This window comes from Diabrotica virgifera, chromosome 2 (genome assembly GCF_917563875.1).
Source record: "Diabrotica virgifera virgifera chromosome 2, PGI_DIABVI_V3a".
Classification (NCBI taxonomy): domain Eukaryota; kingdom Metazoa; phylum Arthropoda; class Insecta; order Coleoptera; family Chrysomelidae; genus Diabrotica; species Diabrotica virgifera.
In genome coordinates, this window is record NC_065444.1 from 197,520,633 (window position 1) to 197,538,937 (window position 18,305).

An 18,305-nucleotide genomic window follows, 5' to 3' on the forward strand; every position below is an offset into this window, starting at 1 on the left:
CTAATAGTACATTGTTAACCGGGTAGGAAAAGCTTAACATTCCTGGACGACTGTGAAGATTGCTAAGTCGAGGCGCAAGCAGAGACTTAGCAACACAGAGTCCAGGAATGTGGCTTTTCCTACGAGGTAAACATACTATTTTTCCGCAAATCGTTTAAAATTCGACATATATTGATTGATTTAAAAAAAACGCGATAATTTTATTCCCAAATAAATGGTGCTTTGAAATTCCTAATAAAATTACTTGGGTTACTATGGAAACGTATTGAGGTTGAATTGTCAAACTTGACGCTTATAAATTTAATTGCTGGTGTTCTCGAAAGTAAAATGATAAGTGATGATGAAATTTCCATTCCTGGGACTCCTCCAGAGCTGGTTGAGGCAGTGAATACTGCTTCATTAGAATTATTGCCAAAGAAATCAAGAGAAAAGTACGAAAATGCATACAGACGTTTTATGGATTATCGCATGAGTAAAAATACGAGTTCTTTCTCAGAAAATGTTGTAATGGCATACTTCCTAGACCTTTGTTTAAAGATGAAATCTTCAACATTATGGGCCAATTATTCAATGCTGAAGTCAACCCTTGCACTTAAACACAATGTAGATATATCTACATACTCAAAACTTCGTTCTTTATTGAAACGGCAAGCTCAAGGTTATAGGGCAAAGAAATTTAAGATTTTAACGAAGGAAGAAATTGAAAAATTTATCCAGGAAGCTCCAGATAAAGAAAATTTAATGATTAAGGTAATTTACAAGGTTTTAATAGCAATGTGTTTTCTATCATTTATGTAGAACACTAACAACTGTACGGAAATATCATTTCCTTACAGTAAGGAAATGACATTTCCTTACAGTAAGGAAGTCCTGACTTTTTCTTCAAGAAATTTTGACAGGAATGTCAAAATTTCCTGGCGATTTGCGGAAAAAGGTGTTGTGCATGTTTGGATATTTTGCTTTTAAGTGGGTAGACACAAATTTTACTTGCAATGCTTTATTAATTAAATTCATTAATTTTTTTCGAGCCCTAAGAAAACTAATCAGTGTTTTTGAATCATTTAAACGCAAAATGAAAGATTACATCATTACCGAGGGCCAAAATTCCCTGAAAATATCTTTAATGTTTATTTGAAAAATTACAGGGGTAAAAATAAAATAAAAAGAGAAAATTGAGTGCAATTTTTTATTTTAAATACAAAAGAAACCTTTTGTTTATTTTAAGAGACTTTCGACCTTCGGTAATAATGTAATATTTCAATCTGCGTTTAAATTTTTCAAAAATATTTATTAGTTTTTTCAGGATTCGAAAAAATTAATGCATTTAAAAAGAATTGCAAGCAAATTTTGCGCTTACACTCTAAATTTAATATTTTAATTACTAGCATATACAGAGAGAGTCTGTAATTTGGAATAAATTCAATATCTCAAATACTAATTGTTTTTTAGAAAAACGCTCAGACCCGTCGATTAGTATTTTAAATTGTCCTTTTTGGCATACAATAATAGTGTTTACAGGGTGTCCCAATTTAGAGATATGACGTCGTTGTTGATTTTCTTAAATGGCAACACTGTCATTTTGATAGCTATTTTGATAGGGTGTGTAAAGTTATACACAACTGCAAAATTTCAAATTTTTATTCTCTACCATTTACAAGATAATAGAAAATAACCAAGTTATGTCTGTAATATGGAATAAATTCAATAATTAAAATACTAATTGTTTTTTTTTGAAAAATGCTCAGACCCGTCGATTAGTATTTCTAATTGCATTTTTGACGTACAATAATAATGTATACAGGGTGTCCCAATTTAGAGATATGGCCTCATCGTTGATTTTCTTAAATGGCAACACTGTCATTTTGATAGCTATTTTGATAGGGAGTGTAAAGTTATACACAACTGCAAAATTTAAAAATTTTGTTCCCTACGATTTACAAGATAATAAAAAATAACAAAGTTATGAAAAACAAATAATCAAATTATAATTGAATTAAATTATTTCAATTAAGCAAATACTCATAATGTTGCCCTCAATTATTGTCAAATTGTCAATGGGCAACGTTATGAGCATTTGCTTATTTGAAATAATTAAATTCAATTATTTTTGATTACTTGTTTTTCATAACTTTGTTATTTTTTATTATCTTGTAAATGGCAAGGAATAAAAATTTGAAATTTTGCAGTTGTGTATAACTTTACACACCCTATCAAAATAGCTATCAAAATGAGAGTATTGCCATTTAAGAAAATCAACGATGACGTCATATCTCTAAATTGGGACACTCTGTATACATTATTATTGTATGTCAAAAATGACAATTTGAAATACTAATCGACGGGTCTAAGTATTTTTCAAAAAAACAATTAGTATTTTAATTATTGAATTTATTCCAAACTACAGGCATAACTTTGTTATTTTGTATTATCTTGTAAATGGTAGAGAATTAAAATTTGATATTTTACAGTTGTGTATAACTTTACACACGCTATCAAAATAGCTATCAAAATGACAGTGTTGCCATTTAAGAAAATCAACAACGACGTCATATCTCTAAATTGGGACACCCTGTATACATTATTATTGTATGTCAAAAAGGACAATTTGAAATACTAATCGACGGGTCTGGACATTTTCCAAAAAAACAATTAGTATTTGAGATATTGAATTTATTCCAAATTACAGACTCTCTCTGTATAGCACATGCATAGCATTTGTATCCGTTTTGATCACTTTCTTGTTTTTTTTATTTGAATATTTTGCTTTTAATATTGTAATTGCTAGCATATTTTTATGCCTTCAAAATGATTTTTTTAAGACCGGTTCTAGTGTCTGATATATTGTATTATGGAGAGTATAAAAAATAATTATTATACTACTCTCTAGTGATCTAACTACAAAGTGAAAGGCTTGAGTAAGGTTAATTTGAGACTCTTGTAAAAGGAAGCTGATTATAACAAAATTTGTTATTAATTAATGTATGTCCCATGACCGCCAATGTCCTATTTATATTGTGTATAATTAAATTAGGTTATGCTCCTGGGAGATTCTGGAGTTGGGAAGACATGTATCCTGATGCGGTTCAGAGAAGGTACCTTTTTATCTGGAAATTTCATATCTACAGTAGGAGTTGATTTTAGAGTAAGAATATCTATTTTATTTTTATATAATGAGTAAGAAGAGTTGTGGGTTATTCAGTTAACTAATATATTTAGTAACAACCATTTAATATATTATTCCATAAAAAGTTCAGAATTTATTATTGACAAGATCACGTCTCAAATATATGTATGTCATTGGATGTTGTGTTCAAATTAGAATCATCTAAATTAGTATCATTAGTTAAACAATCTCAATAATCATCTCGTTGTAAAGACAATGAAGTCGACCTTACTAAGTAACAAGATACTTATTACTCAACACACATAATACACATTACTCCCCTGAGCTAGTGATAAACTATAATTTGATTGCGAACGAATGAAAGATTAAGAGGCTACAGTAGCGATCAACAGGTAGCAAAAAACGCGTTCCAAGATTGCGTCTCTAATTTTGAATATTTTGTCGAGATATTTGTCACACATATTCGTAATATAATAAAGAATGGCGGTACAGAGCCCAATTTCTGAAATATGTTAGTACGTGGAAATTACTCTATAACTAAATAAAATATTGAAAAAAGAGCCTGTACCGCCATTAAGAAAAAAAAACTTTCTTCAAATAAACTTTTTTATCCCATGCCTAGATTTTGTGTAATCTTGGAACTACTAAAATTTTTTATTTCTAACAAGAAATCGAACATATTATAACTAAATAACTAATTAGGTAACATAGAGAAATTATCACTGTCATTTTGACAAACCTGCGTCAGATTTTCTCTAATCTGTTCTGTCATCTTTATCGATATCTGTTCAGTGCAGTAATGTGTTAATTTAAGAATTCGTTTTTGTTGTTTAATAGGAAAGTAGTGTTTATTGATAGTTAATTTATTATATATTTTTTGTTTTTGTATAAGTTGTTTGCTTTTTGAAAGGATAGATTTTTGTTAATTGTGAGTTTATGTTATATGTAGAGAGGTAAATATATTTTACGTAAAAATATTTCGAATTCTAATGCGAGTATATAAAGTTTTAGGAGAATTTTTTATTCTAAAAATATTATCAATAGTTTAACAAAATGGAAAAAGTAAACCAAACAAAAAATAAAGTGAAACCTTTCAAGAAAAAGTCCATTAAAATCCGTGCCGAAATTATGCGAAAATCGAAATTTGTTTCGCTTCACAACAAAAAATAATTATTTAGTATTTTTTATTATTATATATTTCATGCAAATATCTTTCTAATACCTCTCTTAACATAAAATGTTCAACCATTTTGGTTTACTTTTATAAATATTTATTTATTAACAATAAAATCGTTTTCTATTACTTCCATTTAGCGCGACTATGATATTGTCAAAATATTAATCTTATATAATGCCCAAGATTACCACTGTTGCCAAAGTTTATGATACTATCTCCCGAAGTTATATTTTGTTGCTACCTGTTTATCGCTAGTTTACTCTTAATGTCTATTAAAAAAACAATGTCCATTAAAAAAATCTAAACAATAAAACATAATTAGTATTTTTGAGGGTAACTAAGGTACGTTTTTATACCTTTTGACCGGATATTAGCTAAGTAATAATTTAAACTTAGCTGACAGGAGTCAATATGTAAAATAAAATTAAATAGAATTATGGCAAGTAATACCTATTTTAAAAATTCCAAGTCGTTCCAAGTCGTTTTTAACGACATCTTAGTCCGTTCTTTAACGGTAAAATATTGCAAAACCTCTAAATTTTAAAGAACCGCTTGGATTGACATGAAATTTGGCACACACATAGCTAACAAGTCAAAGAAAAAAAGTGATATTGTGCCGATATGTGCTTTTGTCCTGGGGATGGTTTTAACCCCCTCTTGGGTGTGAAAAAATATTCGTCTAAAGAAAGTCAGGAAATGGATAAACTGGCTAATTCTAAGTAACTTTTGTTCTATAGAGTTTTTTCACTAAGTCAATACTTTTCGAGTTATTTGGCGTGAATATGTTCATTTTTCAACAAAATAACCGCGCTTTTAGACGGTTTTTCGCAAATAACTCAAGTAGTAAGTATTTTGTCGAAAAAACGTTCTTAGCAAAAATATAGCCTGTAAAAAATTTTAAAAAAATGGTGTATACATCACGTCTCTACACCTAGTAGAAGCAGAGATATAGCTAATGAAAAATAGGTTCATATTGGTCAAATTCCAAATGGAATACTTTAACGTGAAATAACCAAAAATGAAGCACATTTCGGGGAAAACTCATTATAACTTATTTAAACTGCTTAAAAAAGCTTCATTTTTGTTTTATAAAAAAAATTTCTAGCATCAAAATTAAACAAGTTACGCTCAAAATAAATAAAAGTTAGTCCCTTTTGGTTTTGGTAAAAAAATCGAGAAAATCACCCCCTAATTAGTATCTTAAATGAACTTAATCGTTACGACTTCACAAGTTTCTTGACTCGTGTATATATTGTTTATATGATCTGTAAGTTTCATCGGTTCAAAGTACTTATTATTGAAAGGGCTGTAGTTAAAAGGGGTTGAACGAGTCACTGATCACGCATGTATGAAAATTTAGAAACACCAAATCTTAATCAATTTTTGTCTAACACAAAAACAAAAAAATACATGATATTCAGAAAAGCAAATCTTACTTTTTTGTTTTTTGAGATTTTTGGTATCTCTAACAATTTTTAAGTTATTTTGAAAAAAAGCATATTTTTCAAAATTTAAATTTTTAAAAATTTTATTTTGAAACCAAATTTTTTCAAAAATAAGCACTTTGAATCGATGAAACTTACAGATCATATAAACACAATATAAGTAAAATAATTTGTGGAGCGGTAACGATTAATTTCATTTAAGTTGCTAATTAGGGGTTGGTCCTCCCGATTTTTTTTTGCAAAAACAAAAGGGACCAACTTTATTTTGAGCGTAACTTGCTTAAATTTAATGCTAGTAACTTTTTGTAAAATCAGTAATAAAGCTTTTTTTAAATACTTTAAAAAAATTATAATGAGTTTTCCTTAAAAAGTGCTTAATTATTTGGATATTTCACTTCGAAATATTCTATTTGAGATTTGGTGAATATGAATCTATTTTTCATTGGCTACAACTCTGGTTCTACGAGATCCAGAGACCTAACGCGTACACCATTTTTTTTACTTTTTTATAAGTTATATTTTTGCTAAGTATTTTTGAGTTATTTGCGAAAAATAGTCTAAAAATGTGGTTATTTTGTTGAAAAATGAACATATTCACTCGCAAATAACTCGAAAAGTGTTGACTTGGCGAAAAAGCTCTATAAAGCAAAAGTTACTTAAAATTAGTCAGTTTACCCATTTCCGGACTTATTTTGGACATATATTTTTTCACCCCCAGAAGGGGGTGAAAGTCACCCCCAGGGCAAAAGCACACATCGGCACAATATCATTTTTTTCTTTGACATGTAAGCTATGCGCATGCCAAATTTCATGTCAATCCAAGAGGTTCTTTAAAATTTAGAGCAAAAACCGTGAAAGAATGGACTATCTATACGGTTATAATATGTCAGATAGCAACCTCATCTAAATTATTTTCATTGGTTAAAAGATATTCACATCTTTTCTTCTGAACAATAAAAATAAAACTAATAACTTTTTGTAGAGGGATTAATCACTAAAGACCACTTGACTCCATTTCCGGTCCCATAGAATTCTTTCTCTACACTAAAGTAAACGGTTACGCCGATGTGTAGCTATGAGAGGTAGCACCCAATGTGCAAATTATGCATCTAACGAAAAAAACTATATAAAACATTTTTGTAGCTTATGAAAAATTAAAGAGATTGGTTTCTTCATAAATCTTTTAGTTATAATACAAAAAGGGATATGGTAGGTGAAAAGAGATTTTTTTTGATACATTCTCAAATCCTTGTGTGTTCAACTTAATATAACAGAGAAATGGTGGATTTTAGAGGTATAATGCTAATAATACCTTTTGTAGTGGTTGACAAGACCTTTTCAATTCGCACTGTTAAGTCTCTTTGATTTTTTATAAACTACAGAGGTGTGTTATCAGTGCCGGATTAATGGGGGGGGGCTATGGGACTATTAGCCCCCGGTGGTAAATTTTGAGAGGCGGTACGTCGCTCCCATCACGTTTTAATTATATATGTGGATATTTCAAATGTATGGGGTTGATTTTCCGAAATAGCATGGTAATAAAACTTCGTCTCGTTACCGATAAGATCCGTGCCTGCGGTAGCAGGTCGCACAAAAACACGTTTCATGTTTCCGGGAAATCGGCCAGCGCCACTGCGCCTGGCGGCAGCGTCGCAGCGTGTCCGGCTCCAACACGCCATGTCGTCAGTCGTCAGTCGTGTTAGCGCAGTTTTCGAGACTAGTCTCAAATTTTACTTATTTATTAGCGAAGTGTTTTCGTGACGTTTCTAAAAAATGAGCGGAAAGGAAGGAGGTGCATTTTGGAAACGACAAAAGTTAGAAAAACAACAAAAATTAAATGCAGTATTAAAAAACCCCAAGATTCAGCTTTTTGTACCAAATCCAGACAAGATAGTGTACCAAAGAGCACTTCTTTTCAAGATGATCCAATTGCAACAGTTTCAGATGTTTTAGAAGGTAGGTTTATTTGACTATTTTAGTTACTTTTTTAATAAAATAAAAGTTGCAGCAGGATCTTTATCACGTCGAGATGATTCATCCACAGCAAATTCAGACCCACTTTGTGATATCGAGTTACATCCTGAAAAGAGTTCTCCTGATCGTCAAATTCTAGTCGAAAGTGATGTTCATCGAGTTGATTTACAAGATCCAAAATTTCTGGCCAAGAAATTGTGTAGATAAAGTGCTGACAGAATTCAAAACACAGGATCTTAATTCTTTAGACTTTGAGTCTTCAAAAAGAAAAATAGGAAAACAAAACAAGTACTGCACTAAATCACTATTCTATAAAGTTTTAAAGCATGGTGAAAACATTCGGCGTGACTGGTTAGTTTATTCCAAAACCACAGGCTCTTTATTTTGCTTATATTTGCTAAAGGCTAAAGAAAAATGTGACGGCCATGAAAGGTCAGTCGTTCATTTAGAACACCTTAAAAATTTAAGTTCAAGAAATTCATTAAGTATACGAAAGATCAACTAACAGTGCTACTTTCGTGATGGAGCTTTTGCATAAAAATAATATAATTGGAACCTTCCCAAACGTAGAAATAGCACTAAGAATCTTCTTATCGTTGATGGTTACTAACGCAACTGGTGAAACATTTTCCGCTTTAAAACGGGTCAAAAATTATATTTGAGAAATACGATGACGGAAGAAATATTAAATTCGTTTGCTGTTTTAAATATTAATAATGATCTGCTTACAAAATTAGATTTTAATAAAATCATCGATCTGTTTGCAAGTAGGAAGTCCAGGAAAATTTGTAAATAATTGTTATTTACATAATTTTTATTATGTTATTTTACACAATTGTTATTTAAATAAATGTTAATTTACTTTCTAAGTTGTGGGTTTGTGTCTTTGTGGCTTTTTTGTATATGTGTAATAAATTACCTAATAATATTAAAATAGTTTTAATCAATTGTTAACCTCAGACGCATCTATAACTACTGGAGAGTGGCGGTATAGTATGACTAAGCCCCCAGCGGTCCATGAACAAAATCCGGCACTGTGTGTTATATAGTTTTTTCGTTAGATGCATAATTTTTAAGGTGGTCGCAAAAAACCTTCTGAAAAGGTAATATTTTTCAATGTAAATGGCAAATTTTCAACCACTAATAACTCAAAAAGTATTGAGTTTTCAAGAAAATATACACAATAGTTTTTGTTTAGAATTGGGTTCTCTAGCCACTTCCGCAGTAATTTTGACCAAAAAATTTTCCACCCCCAGAAAGGGGTGGGAACCACCCCAATGGTAAAAGCGCACTTCGCCATAGGGTAGGAATAAGTAGAGGCTATTCCTAAAATTTCATTAAAATCCATGCAGTAGGATAGAATTCGGAGGTAGTATCCTGTGTTTCCTCTTATTGACTGGCGTAGCTAATCAGGGAAATAAACTTATAGGACAAATTCACACAGATATAGAGGGAGACTTAGAATAGGAAGAAGGTTTTCACTCAGTCTAGTAAGGGTAATTTTTAAAAAGAATAATAAGTGTCCATTATAAAATAGTAAATCTTTTTACTAGCAATTAAAAATATCAAAATTTTGTCTGTTCCAATTGAACTAAGTGCACGAAGGCATAATGTATAAATTACATTTGGCTCTATGTCCTTGCATTGCCTCAAATTAAGGAATGGGTTTATATTGAGTGCATTTTCTGATAGGTAAATGGAATTCTAATGCTCTACCTAGTTTTATTCCATTTCGTCAGTTATTGATAAGTTTCAGGTTTTCATTGCAATATAAGCGATTTTTGATTAGTTTCCATATTTTTAATATAACGTATATTATCAAAAAGCTCTTTTAAACACATAACACTACAAGGTCAGGAGTTTTTTTATTGAATTGAAAAGCTAATGAACTTATTTTAGAGATATATCTGCAAGTTGCTTTCTTTAGGTACTTATTTAAATTTTACAGAAACCGAAAAAATAGCAGAAACTGCAAAAACAACATTAGACAATGTTTTTAACTTTTGATGTGTAGGTAGAAGCTTATACGAAAATATCTTTGAACTTGAACATCCTTAAATTTCGTTACCTTCTTTAAAACAAAAGAAATTAACATTATTGGGGAGAATGTGAGTTATGGCCCGATCAAAGAACAATCTGACCCAAAAAAAAAATAAGGGAAGGATGAAAATTTGGGAATAGGTAGTTAAAATTGTCTATTATTATATAAGAAAAAGTTTACAATTCTATATCCCCTCCATTTTTGTAAAATGGAGGGGATATAGCATTGTACATAGAACACCTCCTCTCAACGGTGAAAAATATACATTCAAAATAATTCCGGAATTGGATAAAATGACTAATTCTAAGCAACTTTTGTTCTGTAGAGTTTTTTACCTAGGTCAATACTTTTCGAGTTATTTGGAAGTGAATATGTTCATTTTTAACAGAAAAAAAACAGGCTTTTGGACGGTTTTTCGGATATAACTCAAAAAGTAAGTATTTGAGCTAAAAAAATATTCTTACCAAAAATATTTCTTATAAAAAACTGAAAAAAATGTTGTATGCTTGAGGTCTGTAGACCCATTAGAAGCAGAGTTATAGCTAATGAAAGGTAGGTTCTTCTTCATCAAATTCTAAATCGAATATTTCAATGTGAAATAACCCAAAAACAGAGCACTTTTCAGGGAAAATTCATTTCAACTTTTTTAAAGTGTGAAAAGGTTTATTTTTGTTTTTTAAAAAAACTTGTAACATTAAAAGTAAGTGAGTGACGCTCAAAATATTGTTGGTCCCTTTTATTTTTTGGAAAAAAAATCGCGAAAGTCACCCCCTAATTAGCATCACAAATAATTTTTTCGTTACCACTTCACAAGTTACTTTGCTTATGTATTATTTGAGTACACGAGATGGAAAACTCGCTTATTGCATGTAAAGGCAATTTGAGAAAAGTGCAAAAAACGTTTTTTGCATTATATTTGTTAATAATCAATTAATACTGTTAGCGTCCGTTTAGAACATATACATCTCTAATAGTTTTTAACATATTTTAAAAAAATAGTGTAGGTTTTTTAAAAAAATGAAGAAAAAAGAAAGCATTTAGCGAGTTTTGCACCAAAAAAATGATACAGAAATAGTTTGAAAAAAATTTTATTCACAAAGCAATTAAACAGTTACTTAAATTATTACATTAAATTTGTAGATCAATATCGCAAGGTTTTAAACCACTGCAACTGCAGGCCAAAGTTAAACAAACAATTCAGAACACCGCTAAATGGCGCTAAAACGCAACTGATTCAAACGGTCGAATCACACCAGTAAACACGTTAGTAAAATTCGATGCTGTGATTGGACGCCTTACAAAAAGAGAGTCTTGCATCGCACGCATCAATGCATAAAGCGAGTTTTGTATCAAGTCATGATTTTTGGGATAGCTTTTCGTGTGTTAGAAAACTAGTTTTGCTCCAAATACTTATGTAAAATAATAATTAAATATTATACGAACAAGATGGCGTGCTTAACTCCTTGTTTCAATTTTTGTCGATAAGCGAGTTTTGCATCTCGTGCACTCAATGATCTGTAAATTTTATCCGTTCAAAGTGCTTAATTTAGAAAAAGCTGTAGTTAAAATGGCTTGAACGAGTAACTTATCACGAGTTTAGGTAAATTTTGAACAGCCATAGTATTAGTGTTGCTAAAAATCAGTCTTGGTCTTGCAGTCTTGGTCTTGTTCTTGCGTTTTCGCAAGACCAAGACCAAGACCGCCTAATTTGAGCAAGACCAAGACCAAGACTTACCGTGCAAGATTTGAGCAAGAACAAGACTAAGCCTGCAAGACTCTTGCGTCTTGCAATTAGAACTGAGGGTCTTTTATGAAGTATATTAGTTCGGGTATATTCTTAGGTAGGTACTCTATGAGAAGCAAAATAATTTGTAAAATTGGACTTATGCGCCTTACGAACAATACCATAAAGCATAAACAAACATACATTCTTCGCTCTGAAATTAATTGTCCAGGTTTTGAGAATAGCCGCCCTCCATTCATAAATTAATAGGTCTGGATCTCGTGTATGAAAAAAAATTGATTAATAGCAAGCTGAAAATTTGTTAATAGCTTAAGGGTGTCTAGTCGGACAAACTTTGATATATGGGAACACTGGAACAGGGGAAGTTTTAATTGTGGAACAGGTTAAAAATTTTTAACGGTCAGAACACGAAAATGGCACATGTATTTTGTCCGACAGAACAGACTTAAACTCTCCGAACAGAGATTAAACTCTCATGCAAAAATCAGACTGCTATTTATCACCAAATGGGCGTTTTAATGAGTGGAACATGTAGAATATGTCAAATGACAGGAATTATGATAGGTGATAAATAGCAGTCTGATTTTTGCATGAGAGTTTAATCTCTGTTCGGAGAGTTTAAGTCTATTCTGTCGGACAAAATAAATGTGCCGTTTTCGTGGTTTGACCGTTCCAAATTTTTAACCTGTTCCACAATTAAAACTGCCCCTGTTCCAGTGTTCCCATATATCAAAGTTTATCCGACTAGACACCGTTAAGCTATTAACAAATTTTGAGCTTGCTTTTAATCAATTTTTTTCCATACGCGGGATCCAGACCTATAATGTATCGAAACTTTTTAAAAATATGTCATATGCTGATAAAAAATATACCTACAATAAATAGTTAATTTTTTTTCCTTAATTAGTTTTGTAGGAATTTAAACACATAAAAATCATATCGATATATAGAATAATAAGACTATTATGTATATTTTTTCTGCTGAGTGTGATTACGATAGGAGACAGACTATAACAGATAATGCCGTGCCGTCTATACCGTGTAACCAAATACATACCCAATTATTTAGTCTACGAGGCATTCAACAAAGAAATATTTACAGTGAAATACATGGAAAACAAAAGGACATTTTATAGCAATTTTTTCTGTAGGTAGTTAAATTAAACTGGTCATTTGTTTTATCAATCGACTCACTGTTCTTTTGTTATGCTCTTTGGTTGCTATACACTATTCCAAGAAACGGGTCATTTTTGGTCTCTCGAATTTCTTAAACTTGTTCGATTTAAGTGGTTGATAATTTGATTTTTTATTTATTTGATTTTAATGTTTGATAATAATATAGCGCTGTTCTGTATAAATATCGCTGTAATAATATTGTTTCTAGACAGGTAAATTTGTCATTGTACACCGGGTGTACCAATCAAACTGTATTTTTTTTTCTCAAAGTTCGCATCACCCTGTGAAATATTCTAGCATTTATAAAATATTGAAATTAAAACCCAACTATAGCCTCATATTTTCTTAACATTTTGTTTTTTTGATTCATTCGCTTATGTTGGATAATAAAAAGTTAGGTACTTTTTTAACTAGCGATGTTTTTCATCAATACAGGGTGTTTTTAAATAAGTATGGCAAACTTTAAGGGGTAATTCTGCCCGAAAAATAATTTGACAGTTTGCTTTATAAGTGTATGTTCGCAAATGCTTCGTTTGCGAAATAGGGGGTGTTAAAATTTTTCTTACAAACTGACGATTTATTGCTCTAAAACCGGTTGAGATATGCAAATGAAATTTGGTGGGCTTTAAGAGGTAGTTATTACGCATTTTTGACATACAATTAAGAATTTAATATTCACCATTGGCGCGCATACGGGTAACATGACCCGTTTGTTTAGAATTACCCCTTAAAATTTACCATACTTATTTAAAAACACCCTGTGTTGATAAAAAACATGGCTAGTTGTTAAAATACCTAACTTTACTGTTATCCAACACAAGCGAATGAAAAAACAATATGTTAAAAAAATATCAGACTGTAATTGGGTCTTAATTTCAGTATTTTATAAATGCTAGAATATTCCACAGGATGATGCTTACTTTGAGAAAAAAAACACAGTTTGATTGGTACACTCATTAGTACGACAATTTAACTTCTAGCAACAATATTATTACAGCGATATTGTTAACGAATAAGGCTATATAATATTAAAAAATCACTTAAATCAGACAACAGGTTTAGGAAATTCGAGACATCAAAAATTACCCATTCCATTTTTAAGGAGGTGCCTTAATTTCTTGGAGAAGTGTATTATTCTTGGTTTGGTATTCGGTACCAAAATGAGAACTGGCGTTAACATATGAAGGGCCAGCAAGCCTTTTCGGTAAAATGAGAAATAAAGTTACATATTCATTGTTTTTACCCCTTGCGTCCAATCTTGTGACGTGATTTTAAGACGATTATCATATTTATGTCCCCTTGTCCATTCACAGGTTGATAGTACCCTTTCTAAGCTAACAGATTGCACAACAATCTCAAAATGACCAAAAATTTACATTCATCCTTTTTTCCTCCGACCCTTCATATCGTGCACATCTGTCACTGAATTGAATTCTTTTCAAATCACACATTGTCAATGGCAAATACTCGAAAAAATACGTAAGTTCCTAATAAACTTTGGTTAGTTGGAATATAGACACGGATCGCTTAGATCGTAGGTTCAAACCCCACCCGGTGTCAGTTGTTTAGATATTTATTAATTTGGTTGGTCTTTACTACGGCTGTGATATTAAAGCTTAAAATTGACCTACTCTGTTACGTTGTTCTAGTTCTAAGATATGTAATAGGCTAATGGGCAACTGCGAGACTTGCAAGACTCTTGCTGCAAGACCAAGACCAAGACCAAGACCTGGAGCGCAATACCAAGACCAAGACCAAGACCAGGTGTACTGTCGCAAGACCAAAACCAAGACTCTCTAAGTCTCGTCTTGGTCTTGCACTTGGGCAACACTACATAGCATAACCACTTTTTATCTAAAAAGAAAACAAAAAAGCAAAAATATTCAGAAAAGCAAAACGTACATTTTATTACTCTTTAAGATTTTTGGTATTACTAAAAATTTTTAAGTTAATTCCATAAACAATTTTATTTTTTTCAAAATAAAAAAAAATGTTTTATTTTAAACCCAATTTTTTTCAAAAATGAGCACTTTGAACCAATGAAACTTATAGATAATAATAAACAATATAAAAGTAAAGTAACTTGTGAAGCGGTAACGATTAATTTTATTTGGGAAGCTAATTAGGGGGTGATTTTCGCGATTTTTGTACCAAAAAATAAAGGGACCAACAATATTTTGAGCGTAACTCACTTATTTTTAATGTTACAAGTTTTTTTAAAAAACAAAAATAAACCTTTTTTTAAACACTTTAAAAAAGTTGTAATGAATTCTCCCCGAAAACTGCTCTGTTTTTTGGTTATTGCACATTGAAATATTCGATTTGGAATTTGACGAAGAAGAACCTACTTTTCATTAGCTACAACTCTGCTTCTACTGGGTCTGCAGACCTCAAGCGTACACCATTTTTTAAAATTTTTTATAAGCTATATTTTTACCAAGAATATCGTTTTCGCTAGAATACTTACTTTTTGAGTTATCTGCAAAAAATCGCTCAAAAACATGTTATTTTTTAAATGAACATAGTATTCACTCACAAATAATTCGAAAAGTATTGACTTAGTGAAAAAACTCTATAGAACAAAAGTTGCTTAGAATTAGTCATTTTATCCAATTCCGGGTTTGAACGTATATTTTTTCACTACCGAGAAAATATTTTTCACCCCATATTTCCCAATTTTTGTAAAATGGAGGGGATGTAGAATTGTAAACTTTTTCTTATAATAGACAATTTCAACTACCTATTCACAAATTTTCATCCTTCCTTTATTTTTTTGGAGGTTTTCGTAAAATTTTGTGTACCCTGATCGGGCTATTATATTTTCAGGCTTTGGAAAATATGGAATTAAGGAAAAATCGTAACTGCTCTATTTTTTGTTTCGTTAAACACATTCACAAATACATTTACTATACAACAAACTAAATCATTAGGTATAGCAAAACAGAAAACTTTACAGAAAAACTTCTAAGATTATTAAGTTCTTTGCGTTCCCTGGGTTTTTGGAATTATGAGGGTATATTTTACTAATCTACTACACTTTTGAGACGTGATCTTCAAACACTGCTGTTTTATTTTATGAAGGGTATTTATACAAGAATTATGGTATTAACCTTCGGATGACCAAGCGGGGGAAATTGTGACCCCAGCGTATGTTTTTGTTTAATAAATTCAAAAATATTTTTAATTTTTAATTAATTATTTTTTTATTTAACTTTAATATCATTCTAGATATCCTCATATTTTAAAATAAAAAAAATCGCTATATTTTAGGAATAAAAAATATATTCTGAAGTTGATGTTTAGTAAAATAGCGTCTATGATGTGTAATTACAAGTAGTTTTACGCTAATGACGTCGACTTTGCAAAGTAACAAGACACTTACTCAACATATACACTACACATGACACTAATACTCATGTTGTGATTGGCTGAATGACACAGTCCATGCCAAAAAAAAATTAAAAATTAAAAAAAAAACAAAAAAAATTTTTTTTTTGTTAATTGTCATTTTTGACATTTTTGACCTGGGGTCATTTCCCCCCTTGGTCATCCGTGTAACAAAAAAAGGTTGGTCATCGGAAGGTTAAATAATGTAGATATATTTAAAAAAAAACAAATATTTGCTTTTTATTTTCTACACGGGGGCAATTTTAAAAATGAATGGAAATAGAAATATGTATAAAAAACAAAAATCTGGTAATAAAATGTAGATGAAACATAGAAGGCATCATATCTAAAATACATTGTTTCATTTGAAATAGGATATTGTATTTTTGTGGTCGAATGATAGGATGAAAACTAATTTAATTTATTTTGTTTAGACAAAAGTGGTAACTGTAGATAATACCAAAGTCAAATTACAAATATGGGACACGGCGGGACAAGAAAGATTTAGAAGTGTAACACATGCCTACTACCGAGATGCTCATGGTAAGTAACCTGATACATTTCCCATTATTCGGTCATTAATACAGTTAATTAACTATTTAGATGGGAAATAAGCCACCATTAAATTGAAAAAATAATTTTATTAACAACTCATAAATATTGGCAGTATCATTTTAAAGTCTTCTACTTTAAAATGTATAATATATCGAAGGGTTCGAGCGAAAACCCGATAACTAACAAAACCATTGTTTAGAGATAATCGCGATTAAACATTTAAGGAAGTTTGAATAAGATTTAAAATCGTCATATAAACCGGGAGATATTAACAGAAGTTCCACCACGATTTTCTAAGTCCTGCCCTTTGCAATAAAGGAAGGTTAGAGAAGGTACTTACAATTTGTGGAAAAATCCACTGGTTTCCTGTGACATTTTCCTGTGAAAATTAGATTTTCCATGAAAAAAAAAAATTGGGAGTTGCGATGAATTTTTAAGTCCTGCCATATCCATAGAATAACAGGATACTATCTATTTTATAAAGAAAATTTTTTGGGCAGGACGGTTGCAAAAGGACTAAGGGAGTATACAGATATACAAACATGTAATGAAAATAATGAAATTTTCATAATTTTGTAAGTCCTGCCAACTTAATAAATTAATCATATTTATTTCAAAATGACCAAAAAAAAAATGTTGGCATGACGTCACCTAATGTTTAACTTCACTTGTTTCTTGGAAAATTCTGTATAAAATTTTCACTCTGCTTCCGTGATTTTCTAAGTCATAAAATAAATTTTGTTATAAAATAAATAATTTCAGTAGACATTATTCAAAATGGCAGGATGTTTAGTTACACCTTGTTTACTATATATAGTTAAAAAATGTGTAAGAAAATTCGTGGAAAATTACACGATTACAAGTCATGCCATTTCGCACATATCTCAAGAAGGTTAATATAAATCTATTTTCAAAGAGGCAAGATGGTTGTATAGTTATTTCGTATAAAAAAAATTAAATTGTGTGTCTGTAAAATTATTTCAAGGTGTTATACAAACATATTCATATCACCACAATTTTCTGAGTCATGCCATGTCGAGTATGCTTAAAAAACACTAATCTAAAACCGTTTAAAACTTGGCAGGATAACCGCAAAGAAGAATAATACAAAAAATTAATTTGTATATCATTAAAACAATCGTATCCTATTAAATATTATTTTCCTGAATAATGTCTCGGAATTTTTACACACTTTTCAAATCTAATAGCAAAGTGTAACATCTTTATTAGATCATATTTTTATCTAAGTAAACGCAATAAAAGTAAATAAACAATTTTTACAATTTATTGGTTATAGTAGGAAATTTACCTACCCATTATATTATACAGGGTGTCCGGCCAGAAACTCTCATAACAAACGAAAACCGGAGATTCCTCAGATAATTTTAAGAAAATTTAACTCAATTCACCTAGTTCAAAAATGCTTCCGTGAAAAGCTAGAGCTCTTTAAAGATGGCGTCTTGTAATTCATCATCGTCATAATTATTCAACCCGGATCTATCTACTGCTGGATATAGGTCTCCCTCAGTCTTCTCCATTTATTTCTGTCCTGTGCTGTCTGCATCAAGTTTCTGTCGATCCGTTTGATGTCATCAGACCATCTGGTTGGCGGACGACCTCTACTTCGATATGCTTCGTCTAGAAGAAGCATATCGAAGTCTTGAAATTAGTTTCTTTAAAAT

General features: G+C 30.8%; 1 protein-coding gene across 4 annotated transcripts in view; it reads left to right on the top strand.

Annotated features, from left to right (window-relative positions):
- Positions 1 to 18,305, top strand: part of LOC114330512 (ras-related protein Rab-37-like) — a 489,416-nt gene that overhangs the window by 396,673 nt on the left and 74,438 nt on the right. For 3 of the 4 annotated variants that reach the window (XM_050643008.1, XM_028279856.2, XM_050643009.1), the window contains 2 exons: positions 3,032 to 3,142; positions 16,503 to 16,611. In XM_050643008.1, the coding sequence (XP_050498965.1) occupies positions 3,032 to 3,142; positions 16,503 to 16,611 (220 nt within the window). The remainder of the gene's footprint in view (positions 1 to 3,031; positions 3,143 to 16,502; positions 16,612 to 18,305) is intronic. The other variant, XM_050643010.1, reaches the window with a different exon arrangement.